Below are 17,890 nucleotides of genomic sequence, written 5' to 3'. Positions count from 1 at the left end.
AGCTACTTGAGAGGCTTGGGATGGGAGAATCACCTGAGCCCAGGGAGGTTGAGGCTGCAGTGAGCAGTGATCGCATGCCACTGCCCTCCAGCCTGGGCAACAAAGCGAGGCCCTGTCTCAAAAAGAAAGAAAGAAAGAAAGAAAGAAAAGAAAACCAGGCAAAAGGCAAAAGACCATTTCATGGAAAAGGAAATAAAAATAGCAACGACATAAAACGCTCAATCTCACTAATGATTAGGAGAAATGCAAGAATGAGTTTTTGACTCATCATACTGGCAAAACAGTATGATATTACCAGGCACTGACAAGGATAAAGGGAAATACAGTCATCGTTGCTTAACGACAGGGATACATCCTGAGAAATGCATCATTAGGCGATTTCATCATTGTGTGAACATCACAGAGTACTTACACAAACCTAGATGGTAAAACCTACTTATATGGTATAGTTTATAGGCTACAAACCTGTACAGCATGTTACTGTACTGATTATTGAATATTGTAGACAACTGTAACACAATGGTATTTGTCTGTCTAAACACAGAAAAGATACGTAAAAATATGGCGTAAAAGATAAAAAATGGTATACCTATATAGGGTACTTACCTGAATGGAGCTTGCAAGACTGGAACTTTCTCTGGCTGAGTCACCGTGTGAGTGGTCAGTGAATGTGAAGGCCTAGGACATTACTGTACCCTACTGTAGACTTTACACTATACACTTATGCTACACTAAATTAAAAATTTTTTTCTTAAATAAGGTTAATTCAATAAATTGATAAGGTTAATTCAATAAATTAACCTTAGTTCACTGTAATTAACTTTTTGACTCTCTTGTAATAACACTTACCGGAAAACACAAACACACTGTACAGCTATATAAAAATATTTTCTTTATATTTTCATTCTATACGCTTTTTTCCCATTAAAATTTTTAAAAATTTATTTTACTTTTTAAATTTTTTTGTCAAAAACCAGGACACAAATACACATTAGCCTAGGTGTACACAGGGCCAGGATCACCAAATCACTGTCTTCCACCTCTACACCTTGTCCCACTGGAAGGTCTCCAGGGGCAACATGAGCATAGAGCTGTCATCTCCTATGATAACAATGCCTTCTTCTGGAATCCCTCCTGAAGGACCTGCCTGAGGCTGTTTTACAGTGAACTTTTTTTTTTTATAAGTAGAGAGTATAAATGATAAAAAGCACAGTACAGTAAGTACATAAACCAGTAACACAGTCACTTATTATCAAGTATTATGTATTACACATAATTGTATGTGTTATATTTTTATATGACTGGCAGTACAGTAGTTTGTTTACACCAGCATCACCATAAACACATGAATAATGTGTTTATGTACAAATACATCTTAGACACTAGTGATGGGAATTTTTCAGCTCCATTATAATTTTATGGGACCACTGTCACACGTCATCTGTCATTGAAACATCGTTATGCAGAGCATGACTGTAGATACTCTCATACACGGCTTGTGAAAGTATACATTGGTTGGGCTACTTCAGAGGGCTATTTGCTAATATCTATATGCATTCTGAGTTGGAGAGATTCTGAGAACTATGCTGGAGCCACTTCATACCAGCTAGCAGAGCTGATTGTGTATTAATGTCTCATTAGTAGTTTGAAATCAGCCACGGTGGAAGAATTCACACAATGGAAATTGGTAAATGCTACAAATCAGCTCCACTTCCTCTTTTTGGAAGCCGGGTTGTTAAACATTTATCCGTATTCTAAAGTCTATTTGACAGTGTCTACAATTTAAAAAAAAAGAAAAAAGAAAAAAAGCGCACATAACTCATGATACAGTATTCCTGTTTTCTAAGATATATTTGTACATGTAAACAGGGAGGCATGTTCAAGGACGTTCACAGCAGCATTGTCTGCAATGGAAAACTGAAGACAACCTAAAAACCCACTCATTGATAGTGTAAACCAAAAAGCATCTGAGACAGGTCTCAACTAATTAAGATGTTTATTTTGCCAAGGTTAAGGACCATGGCCCATGCTGCAGCCTCAGGAGGTCCTGAGAGTATGTGCCCAAGATGGTTGGATTGCAGCTTGGTTTTTAGACATTTTAGGGAGACAGAAGTTATGGGTAAAGACATAAATCAATACATGGAAGGTATACATTTGTTTTGGCCTGGAATAGGGGGACATCTCAAAGTGGGAGTTGGGGGCTATTTCTAGGTCACAGATGGATTCAGAGATTTCCTGACTGGCAATTGGTTGAAAGAGTTAAGCTCTGACTGAAGAGTTGAAGTCAGCATGAGTTATGGTAAGGGGGGAATGTTTTGGAAGCCAAGGTTCTTGTCATGTAGATGAAGCCTCCAAGGAACAAGCTTCAGAGATAATAGATGTGACAGTCTCTTATCTGACCTAAAAGGTGTCAAACTCCCTGGAAAAACCTAGTAGAGGAAGGAGATTCTCTAAAAAAATGCAAATTTCCCCCACAAGGGACAGCTTTGCAGGGCCATTCAAAATATGTCAAAGACATACATTTTGGGGTAAAATACTTCGATCTCCTTCAGGGCCTGCTGTCTGTCATGAGATGTTATATCAGAGTCAGGTTGGAATTTGATCTTATTACTACAAAGAGTCTGTTTTGTCAGTCTTAAAAATCTCTGTTTTAATGTTAATGCTGGTCAGTTGGGTCTAAACTCCAAAGAGAGGAGAGTATATAATAAGACCTTCCTCCTCTCTTCCAGTCATGGCCTGAACTTCTAACCACCCCTCTTCCTGTCATGGCCTGAACTTTTTCAGGCTTTTTTGGGATCCCCTTGGCAGAGGGGGTCCATTCAGCTGGTTGGGGAGATTCTAATTTTATTTTTGGTTTATAATAGGAAACTCAAAAACAAACAAGAACCTCCAACCTATTCTAAATGGAACACTATGCAGCAGTTAAAATTAATAAAGTACATTTATATAAACTGTTGGGAGGAAAAACTTCTCTACAATTTGGTCCAATTGGTCAGCAGCCTGTGAATCAACTGACAATAGACAGATTAACAGGAGAAAAATGTACTACATATGCAAAAGTACCCTAAACAGAGTAGCTCCCAGAATAGCTAGGGAAAAAAACTCACACAGCCATTAAAAGAGAATAAAATCATATCCTTTGCAGTGACATGGATGCAGCTGGAGGCCATTATCCTAAGCGAATTAATGCAAGAACAGAAAACCAAATACCACGTTACAAGTGGGAGCTAAACTGTGGATACTTATGGACATAAAGATGGCAGTAGTAGCTACTAGGGACTACTGGGGTTGAAAGACTAACTACTGGGTACTACGTTCACTACCTGGGTGACAGAATTGTTCATATGCCAAATGTCAGCATCACACAAAATACCCAAGTAACAAACCTGCACATGGACCCCTAAATCTAAAATAAAAGTTGAAATATATATATATTTCATATTATATATATATATTTCATATTATATATATTTCATATATATATGTACCATATTTCATATATATATGGAACAGCTTACTACGGGGGGGAATTTAGGGCTTCAAATGATGGAAAGTTCTATCTGTTGGGGCTATTTACACTTTTTTTTTTTTTTTTTAAATATCCCAGTGCCCAAGGTCAATGCCTCCCTGACTAGAGACCTCCTGGGAAGGGGAGGGTTGGGGCAGATGACGTGAGTAAAGCTCTGCTTTAGTCAGATGTGGGAAGTTCAGATAATATATTTTTCTGCATCTTCTGTAGCTCAAATGTTTCTACTTTGAAGTATTCTGTATACCAGTTTGGTGGGCTGCTTGTCTCCAGTACTAACATGAAAGTCTCCAGATGTACTGCTGGGGGGAAAAGCAATCTGCAGGACAATACATAATGATTGCACTGATGTTACAGAAATACAGAAAACAATACTATAAATATGGACATATATGCAAACAGATAAATATCACCAAACAAACAAAACAAAACAAAACTAGGAGACACAAAGTGACAACAGAGGTTGGGAAGTGGAGGAGAAAGCCAGGATTGATAGAATTGGTCAAAGGAGATTTTAGCTTTAATTATAAATTAAATGCTTCTCAAGGACAATATATATGTATATTATTTGTGTAAAGTGAAATCAAAATAACTCCTTGAAGACAATGAGACATGAGAATTGCTTGAACCCGGGAGGCGGAGGTTGTGGTGAGGCGAGATTGTGCCATTGCACTCCAGCCCGGGCAACAAGAGTAAAACTCCATCTCAAAAAAATATATATATATATTTTTGTAGAGATGGCGGTCTTCCTTTCTTGTCCAGGCTGGTCCGGAACTCCTGGGCTCAAGTGATCCTCCTGCCTCAGCCTCTCAAAGTGCTGGCATTACAGGTGTGAGCCACCGTACCTGGCCAGAATCACTTTCTTATGCCTGGATTACAATCCTCCCTTCTCCAGTGGGCCTTGTGGACAGCCCACACTTCTCCTCCAGGGCACTCTGGACCCTTTGTGGTATATCAGGCCAGATGAAGACCCTTTAGAAGCCCCTGAAAAGATTATGATTCTCCTCTCTCCTTTGCATTTGTAATTCAAATTAAAATTCTGTGAAAGTAAAGAAATCCTACAAAGTTCTGATTTTTCCCATTAATAACTTTGTTAATCTTTGGACATTTGAAAAGTATATTAAGTTTCTCAAAATTTTTTGGCTTAGCTGGAGACACATGCCTAATTCTGACTTACTGGGTAATTCAGAACCTGGCACTGTAAGGGTAAAAATGGAACCAGCAATTTTCAGTCATTCCCTAAACAGAAGAGAAGGACAAGATAAAAGAATGGAAAGACGAGTTTAAGCACTACTAGCTTTCTCAAACCAGCATCTTAACAACCATGAACACAATTAATTGGCTAAACTTTTAGGTGCAAAACTAGGGATGGCATTTGGGTTATGAAGAATGGCACAGGCTGTAGTTACCCCAGTGACCACTTTCTCCCAGGACTCACTCAAGGCAAGAGGGACTTGCTTGGTCCTGTCCCTTCTGTTATGGTGCCAGGAGTGGTTGCCCAAAGCGGCGGCAAGTTGATTCTCCCAGGAATGGGTCACCAGTGAGAGCTCTCAAGTTATTCAGGGACCTTCAGAGCCAAACTCCCCTAGCATTTTGTTCAACTCTTCCCCATGTGTACAGGGACAAGGAAGGGTTTTGCATTATCTTTTCCTGTTTATTGAAATTATATCTGTAAGAACTGATGAAGAGAAGTGTCAGTTTTTCCATCTGTCTCAGGGAACTGGGTGGGCCTGATAACTCTCCCACTACATGCTCCTGGCTCCAGATTACCTGGTTACTTATTTTTAAACTTCTCGATTTTAGGGGGAAAGATTTTTCTCTAAATTCCCTATAAAAGATAATTTGAAGTGGTGATACACCACCCAGCAAACAGCTGTAGCCACAGTTTTAATGGTTCATATAAAGTAACTTACAAAGTGACTTGTTTTCTTTCAATTCAAAGGAGGTCTGGGGAAAGGCACCATTCATTCATTCAAGATGGGGTCTCACTATGTTGCCCAGGACAGTCTTGAACTCCTGGGCTCAAGGATCCTCCTGCCTCAGCCTCCTGAGTAACTAGGACTACAAGTGTAGCGGTTTGAAAGGTACTTTCGTGGTCTAGGTGGTCTGCCTGCACCCAGATGATTTGAAGCCTCACCTCTAGTCCCACCCTGGCCAGCCAAACCAGGTCGGCCTGGGGCTCCAGGAAACAATGAAATGTTACATGGCCTCACTTGCCTTTTTCTGCTATTCATAGGATGATACTGGCTGATAGTAAATATAAACCCACTGGGTAAGTTCATTTTTGCACAGAGTGACAACCTTCACTGAACTCTGTTTTAAGGGAGGGATTTTGGTGGTTTTTTTTTTTGAGACAAGGTCACCCAGGTTGGAGTGCAGTGGCATGATCTCGGCTCACTGCAGCCATGACCTCTGGGCTCAACTGATCTTCCCACCTCAGTTCCCCAGGTAGCTGGGACTACAGGCGTGCACCGCCATGCCTGGCTAATTTTTTGTATTTTTTGTAGAGACAGAATTTTGCCGTGTTGCCTAGACTGGTCTTGAACTCCTGAGCTCAAACGACTCACCCACCTCAGCCTCCCAAAGTGCTGGAATTACACGCATGGGAGGGATTTTTTTTTTTTTTCTCTTTAAATTGAGATGAGGTCTTACCATAATGCCCAGGTTGGTCTTGAACTCCTGGGCTCAAGTAATCCTCCCATCTCAGCCTCCTGAGTAGCTGGAACTACAGCTATGTGCACCACACCCAGCTAATTGGTCAACATTTTTGTAGAGACAGGGTCTTACTATGTTGCCCAGACTTGTTTCTAACTCCTGGGCTCAAGTGGTCCTCCTGCTTCATCCTCCCAAAGTGCTGGGTTACAAGTGTGAGCCACCGTGCTGGGCCGGAATTAATTAATTAATTAATTAATTAATTAATTATTATTTTTTAAAAAGAACCTTCATTTCCTCTGGCAATCTGCTTGGGGACATGCACATGAATATCATGGGAGAACAAGAAAACGTTTTCCTTTTTGTGTTCTCCACTTTCCCTTCCCTTTCCAGAATCTAGGACCTGGTGATTTCCTTCAGGAGGCAGGAAAGCGATTACTTGAAGAACAACAGCCGTCACCTTCCTTCCCAGTTGAGCCAGAAAGGCCCCACAGCTCTGCCACGGATGCTACAGAAAATGCTTCTGGCCTCAACTCTCTAGGGAGGGAGGAAGACTTGGTGTTAGTTCAGTTGCACAGTTCCACGACTGTTAGCAGCCACTGGTTTCCTTACGCCAGCTATGTTTAGCTTTGTTTGACTATCTTCCATGGGAATACAACTGCATTAGTGTTCCTTTTCTCAGTTCTCCATTTCAAAAATTTTTATTTATTTAATTTCTGAGAGAGGGTCTTGCTCTGTCACCCAGGATGGAGTGCAGTGGCACAAACACAGCCTCACTGCTGCCTCCACCTCCAAGTTCAGCCTCCTGAGTAGTTGGGATCACAGGCATGCACCACTATGCCTGGCTAATTTTTTTATTAGTAGAGACAGGGTCTCCCTGTGTTGCCCAGGCTGGCCTTGAACTCCTGAGTTCAAGCAATCCTCCTGCCTCGGCCTCCCAAAGTGCTGGGATTATAGGTGTGAGCCATCATGCCCCGGTATCCGTTCTCCATTTATAACAACTTGTCATCAAGAACCCGAGACCCAAGCTTGGGTCAATGGTTGTCCAGCTAGGATGAGAATAATGTGCTGGCTACCTGGGTACTTTGGACAGCCTGGAAGCCCCACGTGGCAGCCAACTCACTCATTTTGCACACTGCACCCAGAGAAGGGTGGCACTGAGTGGAAAGTGAGGCCAAGGTCATCACAAACAGCATTAGGCTCTACAAAGAGTGACAGCAACCTGAAGCACAGAGACAGGTCTAACATGTATGCAGGATGCAAGTGACATTGGGCCTAGTCCTAGGTCACATCTGCATACAAAGATCCTCACTACAGGAACTGTCATTATATAAATGCTTGAGCAAGGACACAGATTTTCGAAATAAGTACTTATTCTTTTGAAGGGTCTGAAAGGTAGAACATAGAGATGGAAGACAGTAGACCTGAAACTCCTTCCTGACCACAGCCTTCTATAAATTCTCTGCCCTGTCTGTCCAGATGTTTCCTCATTTTTGACGAGATGCTAAAGACTCCAAATCAGTCATTCTGAGATCCATGCCAATTGTTAGCCATGATTCTAAAAATAGCCAGAATAGAAATAATATACAATCCTCATATTTGTGCTTACTTCTTTAATATAAAAACAGTGTAATAACAGCATGAAGGAAATAATTTAATGATTTTAATTTTTCAGCCGAAAATTATTTTAAACTAACAGTTTCACCGTGTTCCGCTTGAGTAATCAAATTCATATTTTCCCCCTTGCCATCTCTCCCCCACCTGCATCCTGTGAATCAATAGAAGTTAAAACCCTAACACCAGCGGGAAACAGAAACTAGCCAAAAGCATGTAAACAGAAACAAGCTGGGCATGGTGGTGCTGAAGTGAGAAGATCACTTGAGCCCAGGAGTTCAGGCTGCAGTGAGTAACAGTTGCACCACTGCACTCTAGCCTGGGGGACAGCGCGAGACCCTGTCTCTATATAAAATTTTAAAATATAATAAAAGAGAAAGAAAATGCCTAATCACAGTTCTTGGTGAATAAATGATGTAAATGCCCATATTTTACTACCTGCTCATGTATAGCATTAGTATTGTAATCAGATAGTTTGTGTACCAAACTTGTAAGTTATGCCAGTTGGGACCATTTATGTAACAGGAAGCATGCCCAGGCAGGTTCCTTTGCAACAAAGGATGGTTCAATGTTGCACACAGTTGGGTTGCCATGAGAGACAATTATGACCATCCCCAAATAAGGAAAACTTGATTGCACTTAGAAAAAAATTGCAATTTCTCAAATTTTGCGGTCAAAACCTGTATACTCTACAACTAGAGGTAAGCTTAAGCTAATTATGTTCTATTTTAGTTTTCCCTTCTGCTGACTAAATCACCATTTAAAATATTTGAAAATCTTGGTTGTAAAGTTGGACACCTAAGAATTCAAAATAGCAATTGTCCCACAAAACCCCATCCCTTCCAGTATCCTGTTCTTTTAGGAAAGTATTCAATTATTTCTCAGCTGATCCTAGGATTCCTTCTATATCTTGTCCCTTTCATTGGTTTAGATATTTACTATATACTTTGAGGTCAGGTGTGGTGGCTCATGCCTGTCATCCCAGCACTTTGGGAGGCTGAGGCGGGTGGATCACCTGAGGTCAGGAGTTCGAGACCAACCTGGCCAACATGGTGAAACCCTGTCTCTACTAAAAATACAAAAATTAGCTGGGTGTGGTGGCGCATGCCTATAATCGCAGCTACTCAGGAGGCTGAGGCAGGAGAATCACTTGAAACTGGGAGGTGGAGGTTGCAGTGAGCGGAGATTGCACCACTGCACTCTACCCTGGGCGACAGAGTGAGACTTCTTCTCAAAAAAAAAAAAAAGGCCGGCATGGTGGCTCATGCCTGTAATCCCAGCACTTTGGGAGGCTGAGGCAGGTGGATCATGAGGTTAGGAGTTCAAGACCAGTGTGGCCAAGATGGTGAAACTCCATCTCTACTAAAAATAAAAAAAAATTAGCTGGGTGCGGTGGCAGGTGCCTGTAATCCCAGGAACTTGGGAGGCTGAGGCAGGAGAATCGCTTGAACTCAAAGGGCGGAGGTTACAGTGAGCCGAGATCGCGCCACTGCACTCCAGCCTGGGTGACAGAGTGAGACTCCAGCTCAATAAATAAATAAATTAAAAATTAAAAAAAAGAAAAAAAGAAAAGAAAAGAAAAAAACCACACAAAAAGATACTTACTATACACTTCAGAAAACAGTATTTTCTAACATCTGTTTAGCATTAATTTCCCTTTAATTTCTATTTATATTGTTTTCTAAATGTTCACTCAGGTGTAAAAAAATAACTTCAATTAATAGTTTGACATGATGTCAGCTATTTAAGATACTCAATGTCATCCACTGCTTTTCACCACCTTCTTGCATTTGGGGGCGAAGAGTTAAACTACTTTTTTTTAATGCTGCAACTCTTTTTGAATCATTATTAAAATAAAACTGGGGGAAGAGAGGTTATATAAAGGAAATAGAGTCTATAATGGAATTTAGGCCTTTGCTGTTACAGCTGAGAAGAACTAGAGCTTCCAAGGAAAGCCTGACCTAAGAATAAGGCCAAATCTTTTGCTTCTTATCAACACAACACTACCAAAGTCTGGAGTTACTTTCTGACTTTCTTCTGAAAGCTAACTTTTAGCTTGGCTAGACTGTTTTTCTTTTCTTCTCTCATCTCTCTCTCTCTCTCTCTTTCTCTCCCTCCTTTTCTTTCTCTTTTAGAGATGGGCTCTTGCTGTTGTTGCCTGAAGCCCCAAACTCCGGGGCTCAAGGCGTCCTCCTTCCTCAGCCTCCTGAGCAGCTTGGACTTGAGGCCTGTGCTACCACGCCCGGCTAACTGACAGGAATGTTTCTAAACAGACTGAATTTAGAGTGCTTATTGCTCAAGCAGGGATAATGTCTACAAGGTCCAGTTCAGGCTGAGATTTTTATTTTGTCCCTAATTTCCTGAAATCAAAATAAAGTGATTTTAATCTAGGATCACAGAGGTAGAAAACCTAGTGGGGTCTCTGGGAACTTTATGCCTGTTTTCTCCTTCCCTGGTCCTTTCTCCATGCTTGTATTGTTACCAGGGAGATGTCCTGGTTTGATGTATGTGTCCCTTACAAAACTTTCTAAGAACTTAGTCCCAGAAAATACAAAAAATGATGGTAGCCAATTAGGCAAGACAGGTGGTAATTTAGTCTTATACTTTCTCAGAGGGAATATGAATTAATATGACCTTCCTGGAGAGGAATTTGACAATGTTTATCAAAGTTAAAAACTGTGTATTAGGCCGGATACAGTGGCTCACACCTCTAATCTCAGCACTTTGGGAGGCCGAGGCAGGTGAATCACTTGAGGTTAGGAGTTCGAGACCAGCCTGGCCAACATGGTGAAACCCTGTCTCTACTAAAAAGACAAAAAAAAAATTAGCCGAGCATGGTGGCGGGTGCCAGTAGTCCCAGCTACTCAGGAGGCTGAGGCAGGAGAATCACTTGAACCCGGGAGGCGGAGGTTGCAGTGAGCCGATATTGCACCACTATACTCCAGCCTGGGTGACAGACTGAGGCTCTGTCTCTAAATAAATAAATAAAACTGTGTACTCCACAGTTTTGGAGTAAATAGATTTGGGAATTTATTTAAGGAAAGTCAACTCTTCTCCTAGTTCTAGCCTTTTTTCTGTACATTAGATTGATGGGCCATTAACTGTTCTTAGTAGGTTTCTGTGTTTTCATAATAGACTATATATAATAAACATATATACCTTTGATAATAAAAAATTAAAAATCATCAGTAAATATAAAATATACCCTGTTAGAAACAACTTGTATTCAGAAGTGCTTAGTGTTAAATATGGGGACCACCTTCAACAACCAGTTTTTTGTTTTCTTTTTAATTCTTGAAAATGCAGTATACATTAACTATAGTTCTTCCAATGACCTAGGGTTTGGGAATACAATTTTAAAAGCCCATGACCACTCTTGTAGCTATTACTTTCATGGGATGACCTAAACAGAGCTTCAGACTATGACAATGATTTCCTCTCCTTGTGGCCCATGTGCTGTTCCTTCACACTTCCACAGACTTCCATGGGATATGTGAGTCAATCCTAAGGTGGTAGCTCTAGTTATTCTGTCCAAGGACATCTGGAATCTGATTATCTGATGAGATATACTATTGCTCCATTTTACAGCAGGAGACCTTATCAAAATTCTCCTAGATTACATGGCAGCAGCCCTGGGAACAGAAGGCAAGTTGAAAATAGTTTTCTTTTTTTTTTTTTCCAAACCACATTCCTTTCTTGAAACTATTTACAGTACTGTTTCAAGATGTTTTCTGAAGGGTCCACAGGGGCCACATTGAAAACCTTCTGGTTATTGTTTGCTAACTGCTGGGATGGTTTTAATCAGAGAAGAAGTCAATAATTTCAGCTTGGGTGTTGGAAGAGCTTCTGAAATGTCTCCAACCTGATTTAGGAGAAACTGCTTAACAGAAGAGGACTTATTCCTGTCCTGAAACAAACTTATTAGCATGGACATATACTGTAACCACAGACCAAGAGAACCACATTTTTTGAACATATTATACCCCAAAGGCATCTTAGATTTCTAAATATTATCAGTATCAGATGACAAAACCTGTTCAACAAGGACCATAGCCTCAATATGCTGGTTGACAGCCTCCTCCTTTGGAATATTCTTGGTGTTTGGTAACTTCTCTAGTAGGACCTAGTTTTTATTACACTCGTTTTTCTTAAAGACATTTTTTGAAAGGGGTTTTATTTTAATGACTCAGGTAAAATTTTCTGAGGTAAAAGACCTCACGTCAGTCTCAGCAGACATCTGCCCCTTCCCACGATCCTGACTTGAGGCAAGTGAAGGGAGTCCCTTTGTTGTGAGACCAATTTCATTCTAGGTTCCAGAAAAACCTGAGTCTCTCAGTAGTTCAGATCAAATCAGCTGCCCCAGATTTAAGCAGAACTAATCCAAATGCCCAAATCAGTTTCAGAAGCATCTCAGGTTTTAACTGGGGTCAGGTATATCTTTTCTAGGTTAGGTAGGTGCTCCTATGCCTCAGCTAAGGACATAGCACTTTGGTCAGCCCTATACTTACATGATAAAAGCTTTTTTTCTACTTTAAAAATAATTCCTGCATGATTTATCATGTATAAATTCTTAAAACCACTATATCAAGGATTTCCACTGTTGATCCCTCTTGCCCCAATCCTATTGAATCCAAGTCTCTGGGGATAGGGCCCTGGAAGCCGGCTTTTTTTTTTTTTTTTTAAATGTAAACACTTTTCTCATGCCTGTAATCCCAGCACTTTGGGCTTTGGGAAGCCAAGGTGGGAGGATCGCTTGAGCCCAGGAGTTCCAGACCAGCCTGGGCAACATGGTGAAACCCCATTTCTACAAAAAATACAAAAAACAGGCTGGGCGTGGTGGCTCACGCTTGTAATTCCAGCACTTTGGGAGGCTGAGGCGGGCGGATCACCTGAAGTCAGGAGTTCGAGACCAGCCTCAACATGGAGAAACTCCATCTCTACTAAAAATACAAAATTAGCCAGACATGGTGGTGCATGCCTGTAATTCCAGCTACTCAGGAGGCTGAGGCAGGAGAATTGCTTGAACTTGGGAGGCGGAGGTTGCAGTGAGCCAAGATCATGCCATTGCACTCCAGCCTGGGCAACAAGAGCGAAACTCTGTCTCAAAGAAAAAAAAAAAATTACCTGAGTGTGGTGGCATGGACCTGTAGTCCCAGCTACTTGAGAGGCTGAGATGATGGGAGGCTCGCTTGAGTCCAGGAGCTTGAGGCTGCAGTGAGCCATGACTGTACCACTGCACTCCAGCCTGGGTGACAGAGCAAGACTCTGAATTTAACAATAACAACAAAAAAGTGAATGCTTTTACAAGTACCCCTTATAACATTTATGCACACTGAAGAGTGAGAACCTCTGCACTGGAACGACTGTAAAAGTAAATGAAAGCTAGAAAAAAGAAATCTCAGCAAGCAGAGGCGGGAAGATTGAATGCGAGGATTTAATACCAATGCGGGCACAAGAATTTTTTTAAAAAAGGTCAGTGGAGAGGGATCATGAACACCTTGGTTTCAACAATTCCAACTCCTTCATACGTCATCTTCAGTTAGGCTGGCTGATCAGTGTGCTGATACTTTCTTCTACCTCTGACAGCGTCTTCAGAATTTGGTTGACTTTGACCTCATCAAATTCCAAACACAGAAATTCAGATTTCTAGAAAACATAAAAGGATATTTTAGAGGGAAACCACAAGATAGCCAAGGCCATCTGGCATGACCAAACTCAAAATACCCAGGGTCCCAATCCAGCAAGCCCAGCTCAGACCTTAATATCAAAGTGATATTTTACCCAGCAAAGCATATCCACATAATGCTCTAAATAAAAGTGCTTTTATGATGGTGTTTCGTATTAATAAATAAGAGGCGTACAAATGTCAGATGTTCTCACTAGGAGACATATGAGAAGCTCTTCCTCTTTGTCATCTCATTTGATCCTCTAATAATTTTTAAGGTAAGAACTTGAGTAGTTTTAAAAATGAGGACCCTGAGGCACAAAGAGGTTAACCTGTACCAAAAATAAATGCCATAAAAAGGCAGAATCAGACAGTGAACTCTCAGCTCTGGATGACTCCGAAGTCTATACTGTCTCCACAGCACTTTAGATTACAAAAATGAAGAGAATTTTGACTGACTCTGATGGACTCTTGAGTTAGTCCGGGAAGTGAGCTAACTTGGATTTAGTGGTTATGCTGGAAATTGTGACAAGTTGCTTGGGAAACATGAGCCAGATAACTAAGAGATAACCAGATCTTGAACTAGCAACAAACATTTCTGGGGCCCTTCCACTTGCTGCAAGCCAACCCTCCTCACAGCTCCCTTAAATACATTCCCTCTGTGAGGCTTCGTCAGTCAATCTGAGGTTAGGTAGATGGTAGATACCAAAAAATAAGATTTTGTTTTTCCCCTCTATTATTTTCGCCCTCCATACTGGAGTGCAGTGGCATGACCATAGCTCACTGTAGCCTCAAACTCCTGGGCTAAAGCGATCCTCCCACCTCAGCCTCCTGAGTAGCTAGGACTACAGGTATGCACAAACACACCCAGCTAATTAAAAAAAAATTTTTTTTGGTAGAGACGGTGGAGAGGCAGGGCTTAGTATGTTGCCCAGTCGTAAGATCTCTGAGTTATGGTAGCAGGAATTTCATGTACACTGGACAAATTCTACAACTGCATTATCTTGAGAGACAAGGATATATTTTATGTATCTAAGAACAACTACATTCAAAATCCTTAAGAACAATTATCAAGTAATTTTAGAGCAGTATGAATCCTTACAGAGCATATAATCCAATTGCCTTGTTTTCTAGATAATTAAATTAAGTCCCAGGCATGTTAAATGATGTGGCTAACTAATGTACCTCTGTTGATGACAGTCACCAAGTCAATGTTCTTTTCTCTGTATTTTCCTCTCTAACTACTGAAAAGCATCAGAATATACCAGCCCCAACTATGCCACTCTGGTATATAAGTTATTTTGCGCTGAAGGCAATCGAGACTCAACAGATGGAAAAAGAAGTCTTGGAGATTTCCCTTATCTGGCCAAGAGCAGAAACTTCTAAAAAATGAGAACTGCCAGGCCAAGCATGGTGGCTCATGCCTGTAACCCCAGCACTTTGGGAGGCTGCAGCAGGAGGATCACTTGAAGCCAGGAGTTCAATACCAGCCCGGGCAATGATAATGAAACCCTATCTCTAAAGATAAAAAATAAAATAAAATAAAGTCCGACAGGGTGGTGTGCACCTGTAGTCCTAGCTACTTGGGAGGCTGAGGTTGGAGGATTGCTTGAACCCAAGAGGTGGAGTGAGCCTAGCAACCTGGGTGAGACCTTATCTCAAAAAAAAAAAAAAAAAAAAAAGAGACAGCGAGAACTGCCATAAATCCCTCTCTGGGGAAGTTTTATGGGCATGAAAAAGATGGAAAGCTGACACCATGATGAGTCTGCACAAACCTTAGTAAAATAACTCTTTATCTACCATTAGATTCACCATATTTTTAATTCCCATAATTTACCACCTTTAGAAGACCAAACCCTTTTTCCTTTGTCTAGTCACAGTCACTTCTCTCCACAATTTATCTTCCTTTGTTAAAATGGTATGCAAGCTTTCAAGTCTAACTGCCTCTTTGGGTTTTCATTTTCTTTTTTTTTCCGTTAAGCTTGTGTGCATACAAAATTAAAAATACTGACATCAGTAAAATTTGTAATTTTTTTTTCTCCTGTGAAACTTTTGTCAGTTTAATTTGCAGGCCTTATACATGAACCTAAGAAGGCAGAGAAAAAGTTTTTCCTCCTCTACAATACTATGGCATTTCCTACCCCCATCTCCAAAGTGATGGGGGTAGGAAAGGAAGGGCAACAAGCTTCTTCAGAAGGAGGGTGTCACTTTGCCATCAGCTAGAATAATATTCAGGAGTTGATTTTGCTGTTGCTAAGCTGCTAAGCTGAATCTACACGGATGGCAGTGAATATCCCCCAGGGAGAAATAAGTACAAAGGGAAAGAAGGGGCCTCTCAGATGAAAGGCTTCCAATGTTAGGGAAGGCAGCTCTCCTTGCCTACAGGAGTCCTGTCCTCAAACATGTATTTGGATAGGAGAGAAGTGCAGTCTCATATGTGAGCTTAGAAACTTTGACAAGTTTTCATTTAGTCCAAAGCAAAAACCAAGTTTAAACAAAGAAAGAATACTGATAAGTGTTCAAGCTGTAGGAGGGGTTATCTCCTTTGGGAAAGAAAAGCAAATTTATGACAAATTAGGCAGTTCAGTTGGCAAAATTCAGAACAGGTCTCAGATGTGAAAGCCTGTTCTTCGTTCATTTTCACTGAGGCCTTTAGTTTGACTTTAAAACAATATATATATATATTTTTTGAGACAGAGTCTTCCTCCGTCACCCAGGTTGGAATACAGTGGCCTGATCTGCAACCTCTGCCTCCCAGGTTCAAGCGATTCTCCTGCCGCAGCCTCCTGAGTGGCTGGGATTACAGGCATGCACTACCACGCCTGGCTAAGTTTTGTATTTTTTTTTTTCAGTAGAGACAGGGTGTCATCATGTTGGCCAGGCTGGTCTCAAACTCCTGACCTCAAGTGATCCACCTGCCTCGGCCTTCCAAAGAGCTGGGATTACAGGCGTTAGCCACTGCATCTGGCCTAAAACAATTTTTTAAACATCTGGCCTTGGACACAATGGTCCAGAAATTAGTGATTACCAGTAACTAACATATATATTAAGGACATTGATACAAGAGATGATGTAGCTTATATTTCACCTCAGTGAAAGAAAGTTACAGTAATAAATCACCTAGTTTTCTATTTATAGGTAAAGAGATTACCAGGAACAATATTCATAGAGATAGGAGCAACTGAGTAAAGCTTGTTTATAAATAGCCAGGATCTTTTCTGACTAAGGGATTATTTTGTAGGTTGTTGTAGGTTTCAGGACTAATTTGTGATTGGACCTCTATGTATGAATGAAGCTCAGTTTATTTTTGAGGGATGCCAAATACTAGAGAGAAAGAGTGGGCTAAATAAAGAAGTCCAAAGTTAAATAGATATATTTTCCATCCCAATCTTCACCTTCCTCCCCTTGAAATAATAACACATTAACAGCCTTCAAAAGCAACACATAAACATATATGACACTTGAAATTGTTTACTTACAACTGTATTACCAAAGCCTACTTTCATCTAGTTATGCTATCAAAATATCTTATAAGGAATTCAAGAGCCTTTAAACTGGGGCTTAACATGTAGACATTTCTTCACATTTTGCATTTGGCTGTGGTACCCTACGGAAAATACCTCTGATGTACTTGAAAATATATTTAGAGGCCGGATGCGGTGGCTCACGCCTGTAATCCCAGCACTTTGGGAAGCCGAGGTGGGCGGATCAGGAGATCAGGAGTTCGAGACTAGCCTGAACAACATGGTGAAACCCCATCTTTACTAAAAATACAAAAATTAGCCAGGCGTGGTGGTGGGTGCCTGTAATCCTAGCTACTCAGGAGGCTGAGGCAGGAGAATTGCTTGAACTCAGGCAGGAGGCAGAGGTTGCAGTGAACTGAGATCGTGCCATTGCACTCCAGCCTGGGCTACAGAGTAAGACTCAGTCTCCAAAAAAACAAACAAAAAAAATACATATATATATATATACACACACACACACACACACACACACATATATATGTGTATATATATATTCACAAATGCAGATGTGGGCTAGGGGTGGTGGCTCATGCCTGTAATCCCAGCACTTTGGGAGGCTGAAGCAGGTGAATTGCTTGAGCCAGGAGTTTCAGACCAGCCTGGGCAACATGGTGAAACGCCATCTCTACAAAAAGTATAAAAATAAGCTGGGCATGGTGGCATGTGCCTGTAATCCCAACTACTTAGGAGGCTGAGGTAGGAGGATAACTTGAGGCCAGAAGGTCAAGGCTGCAGTGAGCCAACATCATGCCACTGGACTCCAGCCTTGGTAACAGAGTAAGACCCTATCTCAAGAAAGAAAGTGAAAGGGAAAGGGAAAGGGAAGGGGAAGGAAAGGGAAAGGAAAAGAAAAGAAAAGAAAAGAAAAGAAAAGAAAAGAAAAGAAAAGAAAAGAAAAGAAAAGAAAAG

The 17,890-nt window shown here is 41.0% G+C and overlaps 1 protein-coding gene across 5 annotated transcripts in view; it reads right to left on the bottom strand.

Annotated features, from left to right (window-relative positions):
* Positions 1–13,202: 13,202 nt before the first annotated feature.
* The window catches only part of COMMD1 (copper metabolism domain containing 1), a 230,454-nt gene continuing 225,766 nt past the window's right edge, over positions 13,203–17,890 (bottom strand). For all 5 annotated transcript variants that reach the window (XM_023202047.2, XM_023202046.2, XM_023202049.2 and 2 more), the window contains one exon: positions 13,203–13,438. In XM_023202047.2, the coding sequence (XP_023057815.1) occupies positions 13,328–13,438 (111 nt within the window). In that variant the 3' untranslated portion in view covers positions 13,203–13,327. The remainder of the gene's footprint in view (positions 13,439–17,890) is intronic.

Source organism: Piliocolobus tephrosceles, chromosome 15 (assembly GCF_002776525.5).
Source record: "Piliocolobus tephrosceles isolate RC106 chromosome 15, ASM277652v3, whole genome shotgun sequence".
Lineage (NCBI taxonomy): Eukaryota > Metazoa > Chordata > Mammalia > Primates > Cercopithecidae > Piliocolobus > Piliocolobus tephrosceles.
Note: the sequence above shows the minus strand (reverse complement) of the source record. Positions and strands in the feature narration are given on the sequence as shown.